Source organism: Polyodon spathula, chromosome 23 (genome assembly GCF_017654505.1).
Source record: "Polyodon spathula isolate WHYD16114869_AA chromosome 23, ASM1765450v1, whole genome shotgun sequence".
Lineage (NCBI taxonomy): Eukaryota > Metazoa > Chordata > Actinopteri > Acipenseriformes > Polyodontidae > Polyodon > Polyodon spathula.
This window is the reverse complement of record NC_054556.1, coordinates 2,730,059-2,740,559: the sequence shown is the minus strand read 5'-3', so window position 1 is coordinate 2,740,559 and position 10,501 is coordinate 2,730,059. Positions and strand designations below refer to the sequence as shown.

Sequence of the window (10,501 nt, the reverse complement as noted above, 5' to 3'; positions counted from 1 at the left end):
CATTTGTAGTACATGAAGCCAGTAAGTGCTGTATCCATGTATTGACGCCGCTGCTATGTTGGATGCATGTCTAGAAACAAATACATAAGGAAGTAAAATCGTTAAGGTTTCAGCAGTCACAGCTTAAGGTGCTGACTGATCCAGAGAGCGATGTTCATGAACCCATCGGACTCTGCGTCCACTTTGGATAGGGAGTGGTTGTTACCGGGGTACCATAGCAACCTGAAAGACAAAAGCAGCATTGGCAGATAATTACGAGTGCCGAATTAAAATGTGTCGACCACTTTGGAAAAACCTTACGATTCGACAGAAATCCATAAAAGGCAGCCCCTAAAACACACATAATCGGAAACATCCTTATTCTTTTAAAGCGTAAAAAAGACACAATTTACTTACCTCCAAATGAACTAAAGCTGTCTTAAGTTTCTAATATGTGTTATCTGCACATTACAATTGGATAACCCAAATTGAGGAACTATACAAACAAGTTGTCCGCAGCTGTTTTGCTCCAGGGTAGCTCTCTCTGTGTGTATCCTTCTCTGTGTTGCTTCACTCACCTGACAGGGACTCCCAGCGCCTTCAAAGCTCGGTAGTACTCAATTCCCTGCTTGCTGGGAACTCGTTTGTCATCCTCTCCCAGAGCTAGTAAAACAGGAGTCTTTACCTGCACAGAAATTAGATTACATTTTCTTTTTGTAAATCTGAGACGCCAAGCTGTTTCACAATATAAATTAAAATGAATACACAAAAAAATATTTGCAAAGTAAACTTAAATACAAAATGAAACAACTGCAGACTGAACAGAAATAAAGACAGCTGGCTGTTTACTCACCTTAGGGGCATTTCTGATAGGAGATTTATTCAACATCTGCTCCCAGACAGCAGGGTCAGGCAGTGCGGCAGTGCTGTAGTCAAAGTCAGCCTCCACCATGCACCTTGAACACAAGGGCTGAAAGTCAGTTACTGCGCGAACACATCAATGTCAGAGTCAAGACAGCCTGACGAATACTAATTCTGTTGACAAAGTCACGAACATTGAAAGTTACAAACACAAGACACTCCCAAAGAAACCTGGATCAGTACAAGGAAGAGGAATTGGTTGTAACAAAAGCTGTGCAGTTCAACAGCAAATCAAAAGATTGAGAACAGCCCAGGTTGCCCACTGCATTAGGGGTTTGCAACACAAAACGAAAAGCTTGTGATTACCAGTCGGGGATGTCTGTACTGCCAATCATGGAGGCCAGGTTGATGACGGGGTTCCTGGCCACGCAGGCCTTGTAGAATTCGGGGTACTGTCCAATCAGGTGGCAGGCCAGGAACCCGCTGTGCGAACCTCCGCTCACAGCAACCTTCTGCTCATCGAGCGACTCTGTCTTTAGGACGCTCTCCACTGAGTACTGCACAGAGGAGACGGCAGGAGAAAGATAACCAGGGTCTCTCTATAACACTGCAGAAGACCAGTACTTTCAAAGAACCACTGGACTGTACCTGCACATCAAACAGGCTCCACTCCCCCATTATCAATGACAAGAGGCAATTGTGAAGTCATGTACTGTATACACGTTATACATGAACTCCTGCTGCCCTCCCAAGATACCACTGTAAATATGTCTAATGGTTTATTCCAGGCTTACCGTGTGGAATCACAATGAGAGGCAGTTTTTCTCCTTTTGCTTTTGTTGGTTTAAGGAACACAGTCTCGTAACTCAAGCCGGCTGTCAAGAATGAAAACATTTAAATTACACAGAATAACACAGTTCACTTTGTTAAATGACTTGCTATGTGTTGGCAATTGAGGGTGGTCAGGGCGAGGGAAATGGGCACATACAAGCTTTGAATGGCACTGCATTTGAAACTAAAGAGATGATATTGTAACAAAGGGGTCATGTTTTGAAGGGCAAAGGCAAATGAGAAGAATAAAACCATCAAGAAACACCTTTCAGCACAGGAGGGAGCATGGGCGCATGTTCTGAGTGGTAGTACTGTGCTCCTCTCTGAAAAACGTGCTGGTTTTAGAATAGAATGTCTGTCTGTCTGTTTGTCTATCTATATAGTGGACGTTATTGTAAGGCAGTAAAGCTGGCTCATGGTATGCCTGGTTCTCTTGCTCAAGAGGAGAAGTGAAGGTCAGCACCCTCCACTCAATCTCAGGGACAGGCTCAGACTCTTCCAGAGAGACCCAGCTCACAGCCTCGTAGCCCGCCGGTGGGAGGAATCCCAGTTTCTGTACGGAGAAGAGACAGACAGACCAGAGGGGATTACTGCTACATTACCATCTGAATTTCCAGTAGAAATCACAGACCATCTTCAGGGCTTGCAATTCACTAAATACCTCTATTTATTTAATAAGCAGCTGCTTACATTTCAATCTTCATTCAGCACGCTAAAGTGAAATATAAAAATAGAGACGGTAATCTAGTTTGATTACAGCCTTTATTTAATAAGAAGACTTCAAATTGAACTTTAAGCTGCCACATTGTGCTGTTTCTCCAGGGAACCCCTAAGCAATACTAAGCCTCAGTAAACAAACTAAGACGATGATGTAATGTGTCTATTAATCACCAGGCTGGGCGGGCATTTAGGGGAGGAGCAGCTGACCACCATGAGGTCCAGGTCAATGGTCAGTCGTGTCCAGCTCCCCATGCTTGAACCTGAGAATGGAGAGAGAGGAGCGGGAGTGCTTGTGAACCAATACAAAGCGCCCCAAGGGCAATGTCAGATCACATTGATTCACTTAATTACAACAGGAGTTGCAAACATGTTCCTGCTCAAACTCAACCACATTCAGGGTTCGGTTCAATTTGTGTTTTTCAACTCCAATTCCAATTGTTCCCTCCACATCCACGTTCCCTCACCGCATTCAGACAGTTAAGAAGTGGCATTCCTGGAAAGACATTAAAATAATCCCAGGTTCGGCTGACAGAATACAAACGACAAACCCAAGTTACCCACTGGCGGCCCCTGTGTTTATATCCACCACAAGCAGCTCCTGAAACAAAACTAGCAAGAGAATATTAAAAAAGAGAAAAACATTGACGACTTCTACCATGGGCATCAGACAACCAGGGAGGTCCTGCTGTATGATCTACTGACAGACGCACAGATGCAGAATCAAAAAGGAGACGCACGTCTCCCACCAGGGTGTGCTTCGTTTCTAACAGCGTCTGATCTGGTGATTTTTTTTCCTTGTTTCTTAGTCCTGTCAATTCAGCACAGACTATGACACAGCTGTTTGTTTTTCAGTCCACGGCGATCATCCAAAAAGTATTGAGACAAAGAAATGCAATGCAACTGGAGGAGGGGCTTTTGTTTCCCATGTCACCCCCTCGAGACACCTTGCTTGCATAATATCAATGTATAGCTCACTAAAATAAATCGGCACACCTTCATGCAAAATATCTCATTAAGCAACATGTCCCTAAAGTGCAGTTGTTATTCATTAACTATGAAGCGAAACAATCGGGCAATTCATTCATTCAACATAACTATGGTACAAGTTTTCCAGTGAGTCTGAGTGATGCTGGTTCTTTATGCTTCAGGGCCCACAGTTAGCAATAACATGTTTAGCTGCCACGGTAACCATCTCATCTTCCTGCTTGTCTGAGGGGAGTTCAGCAGGACACGCTGGCTGTCAGCCGACCAGCAGAACCCAGGCAGAGAGGAGCTGTAGATCCCAGTGAAGCCATCTGGAGGAGACACCAATTACATTACACTCCATCAGCTGTCTACAAAATCAGTCTGTTCAGCTAATTAACCTAGAGTACTACCGCTGTAGTTTGTTTAGAATGAAAACACATGTGCTATAACACGTGTTTCTTTAAGTACTGCACATTTGAGACCTACGTAGCTAATGGTTAAAATGTATGGAATAATTGTTACTTTAAATGCAAGTAAACAAATTTACCCTCTCTAGGTCTACTGACGATGTCCACCACTGTTGATGTCTTTTTGGTGTACCAGTCATACTGAAACAGGAGAAAAAATTATATTACATTAGCACTTTTTTGCTCTTGTATTAGATGAGAATAAAGCTTTTTCTATAGACATTACAACAAGACACTCCTCTAATGAAGTGCAGTACACTAGCTAAATTACATTAAAAAGTAATTCCTTGCCTTAAACCAAGCACCCTGGAAAACAGATACTGATTCTCAAAGCCCCTATCCTGAGAAAACTGAATGGAATCCTATCCTTGCACACACTGACCATGCACAGCCAGCTGCACTGCTGATGGGGCGCGAACACCCCACACTCCAGGTAGACGTTCCAGCACTGATCCGGACTGAGACTTCGTGTCTGAGGACAGCTGCTCTGTAATGACATTATGAGAAAAAGCGTAACGCTATCCAGAAACCATGCACTGTTGGGTGGGTTTATGGTGAGGGCAACATGGAAATAACAAACAGTACTCTTGCCCTCTCAGTGGCACTGCCTTTAGAAGCAGAACACTGAGCAGCACTTAACAGCCACCTACACAGGATCTGCTAGCATGAGTCTGTAAACATCTGATTGCTGCGCACAACAGATATGCCTGCTGGGGACTTTGCAGAACAATGTGGATTTGAGAATATATTCCAGTGCCAGTATAACAACACTTTGTCAAAAGGGCACTTTTAAGGTACCTATTTATAACTGTATTAAACCTGTCCATCATCAACCTCGTACTATCAGGTAGGACTAGCTGCCTGTTTCCCCGTAAGCAATCCCTGATAACTCACTTCACTGGCGTCACAGTTTTAATGCCCCTCCCTTTTGAAAGCAATCTGATTTCTTACAGAGCAGCAAGAGGACAACAGATCCCGAACTGTAAACACACTGATTTTGGCTCACAAGTTTAACTCCTCTGTTAATTTAAAAAATATGTATAACACCACCACCACCCCTATCAACATTTACCACCACTGAGATCCACGCAGAAACTTGGCCTGCTATAATCTCTGCTGGTAGTACATCTGCACATACACACAAGCCTGTTGTGTATTAAATGAAAGCCCGTTACTGGAAAGTAGCCCCGTTTTTTAAAATCGATAGCCCCTTTTTGGAAATTAGCCCTGTTTTTGGAATCAATAGTCTCTTTTTTTGGATCCCAGAAGAGATCACAAGCCTCTGTAACACTCACCTTCTATTGGGGCAGTGCTTGAGTCCCAGCCTGAACGACTCGTACCACCACCCCACAAAGACAACCCCGGTATCATTAGCAGCCCAGAACGCCTGCAACAGAAACACTGCTGTCACAATCCAAAGGACTGACACAGCCTCTGGAGGATTCATGTAGAAAGGTATCTAAAGCACTTCCAGTATGCACATGAAAATAACATATAGCAGAACGCAAACTGTATTTTATTTAAATATCACCCATCTCAGTCCTTCAGGCGGCGTTTCCTCTAAAATGCTTGATGCATAAGCATTTTCTGAAATGATGGAATGAATTAAGCGGAGCGCTGGCTCACCTGCCCAGGTGAGATGTTCTCTGGGATCCCCTCCAGCACGGAGGTGTTGTTGCTCTCGATGTTCAAGGACACACAGGACTGGAGCGCTCTTGTTCACCAGGGTTTCCCCCCAGTCTTCATAGAACACAAACTGCTCCCCCTGGAAAACGCACAGAAACAGGATGCATTACAAAAAGCTAAACTGCAGCCAGGAAAGATGGGAAGATTGCCCATGCGGAAATTGCCCTGTGGAACAAACTCAAAAGACAAGGTATCTGATGAGGTTGTTTGATGACAGAAGTATTGAAAGATTACCATTCTAAAGGTTGCTTATTGTTTATAATCTGTTGATGATTTATCTTTAGTTTATCCACTAGGGATTATTGGGGCACAGTAGCTGACCTGCAGTTGTATTATCAGCTTAACCACCGTCCCTCTCAGGGTGGGCATCCATCCAAGTAAAATGGAAGTAATTACTGTACAGTGACCTCAAGTAATTCCACGGTCAACCATACCATCGCTTGTTTTTAATCAGCAGAACGGCTGTGGCAATCCTTGACCAGTGTCAATTTTCATCAGGTCTGCACCCAACCCTACCTTGATGATGCCGTCTTTCTTGTCGGCTTTCAGAGTTTCTACCTCAGCCCCCAGACCACTCAGCTCCGGGGACTCCATCTCAAAAAACGAGCATGTCTTTGTATGCTTTTTCTCTGCCACATACAGGAGGTGGGTCTCTGAGTGAGACCACACCAGGCATCCAAACTGATCTGGAGCACACAGGACAACAAAGGAAGTTATGATGTGTGCAGCCGCCTCACCTCCCTCCCTGTTACTGTTTATTTTATTTAAGCATTACACTGCTAAGCTAGTATTTTGTTAATATCTGATATGTGGGCCCTTACTGTCTTCAAAGAGTTTGCCATGCTTCTTCAGTCCTGTCAGATTGATGCTTTTCACTTTGCAGTTCTTGCTCCAGATCTGTGAGGAGGTAGAAAACAGCACAGCAGACCAGGTTAGGGAAATACAAAGGTTTATTTATTTCAAAGCTACCACTATGTGCTGCTGATTGGCGAAAAACAAGACCTAGAAATAAACAACCTGTAAACTATTTGTAAATAGTCAGAATACAATTCTCTAAAGACATTAATCACCTCAATTTCATTTGATAGATTAAATGGTAGCTGGAAATTTCACATATTTTGCTGTAATTCATATTTTTTTGTTACCAGAAAAGCCTAGAACAGTGCCCAGTGCAGGGTTTACCTCGAGAAACTGTTTCTCCTCTCCTTTGGTGCTGCACTCCCTGATGGCAGCTTTCATCGCTCCTGATGGGGAGTCTTTGCTCAGCAGCCTACGGGGTCAACAATCAACACAATCACTGAGAGGACAGTGCAGAAACAACAGGAAACCACAGGGCTACATCCGGCAGGATTTCACCCAAAACTGACTTTGAAAATTCACACTGGAACTTTAAAAACACATGAGGCGCTTACTCTCCCTTTATCTCTGTGCAGTTTCCAGACGGACCAGAATAGACGATGGTCTTGTCGTCGTGGAACGCGATGTACTGCCTGCAGAACTTGACGTTCTCAATGCGTTCCAAATCCCGCTGGCTCCATTCTGAAAACAGGACAGGAACACGAAGATCGATACACAGGATTGGCCCTACAAAAGCACCCTCCAAGGACTAGCATAGTGAGATAGACAGAGCAATTTTTCTGATGTCAGCCATCACTTGTCACATATTGTAAGATTCAGTACATTATATGGGCATCGAGCAAGTAATTGTCCTTATAATTACTGCATTAAATAGTCAAATTGTAAAGCATACAGAACAGTAAGTGTTACATCAGAGATGGAAATAAGACTCCCATTGCAAGCACCTTGATCCATTCTTGGTTTTACTATGAGTTTAACATGACACACCTGAGCTGGCTACCTATACACTGTGGCTAATCAAGCTTGTAATAAAGCCTGGCATGAGTGAAACTGCTATGCAGTAGGAGTCTTACTTCGATCCTGTTACATATCTGGATTTTGTATGAATACTAATAGTTCAGCTTAACATTTTTTTAATGCAATACAGTAAAAAACCCCAAAATAGTCTGATCAACCTTCAATTTGTTTGAACCTTTTCAAAAACTACTTTCACAAAACAGTGCAACAAAAGTAATTTATTTTATTGCAATGGATTTCAAAGACTTCCCTTATAAACTCTGCAGCCGCTGTTGAGAGGAAGGTACTGCACCTGTGTAGATGTTGCTGTATTTGCCTCCATACTGAGAAGTAATCACTGGTCCAACATAGGCTTTGGACAGGGAGAGAAAGCGGCTGTGCTCCCTGTACAGGGTGGTGATCTCCTCTGGGTTAGTGATGACATATTGTGAAGAATTAAGAACATCCAGGCATGCAGTGAGAGTTCTGTTCTTAATAGAATCAATCGTGATCCTGACGGCTGAGTGCTTTCACTGGGTTAATCTGAAAATCATGGTACAGCCTGAATGCTTTGAAGATTCTCAAAGCACTAGTGAGCATTCCAAGAGCTTCTGGCAAGGATGGTTGTGTAATTTTAGCGGAATGAGCATATCACCCCTGCAGCTGCGGAGAAACTGAAAGTGTATACTCAAACACACACACAGAGTGCATGGATTAAATCAGGTATACAGCTTTGTAATATGTTCTATTCATACTGTGAACTACGTGGTAACTAAACAACCAGGTTATCTACAGTTGTTTTCCTATAATTCAAGTTTTTGGTTTTTTTTTTTTTTGGCATCAAAATAATAATGCTATTAGGTTAGTAGCACAATGACAACGATACTAGAGTATGCCTGGATGACTTTAACAGAGAGGAGGAATTCGTTTAATGGTCCAGGGTTAGGCAAGGTCACGTGTTTACTTCACGTCTACTTTTGAACATTCTTCTGGGTGCACTTTTTATACGTTCGTGGCGTCTCTATGACAGCACTTGCACTAGAATGGTCATTTTGTTTTCTATATCAACAACTGCGTCACCAACAAAACAGTGTGACGACTGCAATTGTAAACGCTGTCTGTACCGACCTTTAAAATCCAGCAGCCAGTCTAATATAACCGTATAATATAACCAATATTTATGACAATCACACTTACTGAACTGTGGAATCCCATTGCTATGAACGGACAGGTGTGTGCAGAGTTTTTTTTTTTCTTTTTTAAATAACCACGAACGAGTTGAGAATTTAATTTTAAAAACGTCAAGAAGGACCCGAAAGAGAGACTCATAATATCATAAGACTTGCTAGTCCACATATCTCTTCATTATAATTTGTATATCCAGCTAGATTTCCCCTTCCGTCACACGGTACCGTACTGTCAGTGTAATCATTACACGCTGTAACTTCATGGAAACATGCATTTACAACGCATCCACTGTAACTTTAAATATCATATTAAAAGATACTAACTGCATTACTTTGCATGTAATCTAACACTACCGAACTAATAATTTAGAATATACAAAGGTCTAATTAAACTATATAAGCGCTAAATGTTTTGCTTATTATTAAAAAAAAAAAAAACCGTCGGTGTACTCATAATAAAATATTATCACCTTATTTACCCTCACTCTATTCATTCATTGTATTTGTGATACAGCTACTAAGTACAAACTTTCTACTTGCATGCACCCCTTTTCAAAATCAAATGGTAAAATCCGACCAGGAGGAGGCATGACTGGAGTTAAAAAAAAAACAACAAAATTAAAAACCAATATAGACCGTACCAACATCAGACAGCACGGGGGTTGACATTGACATTGACACAAAACACACTTACTTTGGTTTGATCGAAGAGACCATACATCAGAATAGGTCTAAAGGTGATAGAAGCAGGAACACCTTTGTTAATGTTGACCTACATTTAAAAAAAAATGCCAGCTATCATTTTTACCGACAAACCGATAGTTAAGGTTTCACTAATCAATTGGCACTAATATTTAATGTTAGCTTGCTTGGATAAAGACTTGTAGTGTGACATGGCCCATGATTACTGTTATCTGTGGTCTTCAAAAAACGAAACCACCATTTCTGCAATAGCAAGGAGACTGCAATAGCAACGAGACTACAATAGCAAGGAGTCTACAATAAAAAGGAGACTGCAATAGCAAGGAGACTGCAATAGCAAGGAGTCTGTGATAGCAAGGAGACTGTGATAGCAAGGGTACTACAATAGCAAGGAGACTGTGATAGCAAGGAGACTACAATAGCAAGGAGACTACAATAGCAAGGAGTCTACAATAAAAAGGAGACAGCAATAGCAAGGAGACTGCAATAGCAAGGAGTCTGTGATAGCAAGGAGACTGTGATAGCAAGGGTACTGCAATAGCAAGGAGACTGTGATAGCAAGGAGACTACAATAGCAAGGAGACTGTAATAGCAAGGAGTCTGCAATAAAAAGGAGACTGCAATAGCAAGGAGTCTGTGATAGCAAGGAGACTGTGATAGCAAGGGTACTGCAATAGCAAGGAGACTGTGATAGCAAGGAGACTACAATAGCAAGGAGACTGTAATAGCAAGGAGTCTGCAATAAAAAGGAGACTGCAATAGCAAGGAGACTGTGATAGCAAGGAGTCTGTGGTAGCAAGGAGACTACAATAACAAGGAGACTGCAATAGCAAGGAGTCTACAATAAAAAGGAAATTGCAATAGCAACGAGTCTGTGATAGCAAGGAGACTGTGATAGCAAGGATACTGTGATAGCAAGAAGTCTGTGATAGCAAGGAGACTACAATAGCAAGGCGACTGCAATAGCAAGGAGACTGTGATAGCAATGAGTCTGTGATAGCAAGGAGTCTGTGATAGCAAGGAGACTGCAATAGCAAGGAGACTGTGATAGCAAGGAGTCTGTGATAGCAAGGAGACTGTGATAGCAAGGAGACTGTGATAGCAAGGAGTCTGTGATAGCAAGGAGACTGCAATAGCAAGGAGACTGTGATAGCAAGGAGTCTGTGATAGCAAGGAGACTGTGATAGCAAGGAGTCTGTGATAGCAAGGACACTGTGATAGCAAGGAGACTGCAATAGCAAGGAGACT

The 10,501-nt window shown here is 42.4% G+C and overlaps 1 protein-coding gene and 1 pseudogene across 1 annotated transcript; both read right to left on the bottom strand.

The window, feature by feature from the left end:
* Positions 1-69: 69 nt before the first annotated feature.
* LOC121298376 lies at positions 70-7,894 on the bottom strand (annotated as a pseudogene).
* Positions 1,807-3,533, bottom strand: LOC121297849 (acylamino-acid-releasing enzyme-like). The gene is made up of 2 exons (XM_041224388.1): positions 2,563-3,533; positions 1,807-2,224 (listed from the first exon to the last, which is right to left on the bottom strand). Exons 1-2 carry the CDS (start codon positions 2,641-2,643, stop codon positions 1,940-1,942), a joined length of 366 nt encoding a protein of 121 aa, XP_041080322.1. The 5' UTR covers positions 2,644-3,533; the 3' UTR covers positions 1,807-1,939.
* Positions 7,895-10,501: the final 2,607 nt, after the last annotated feature.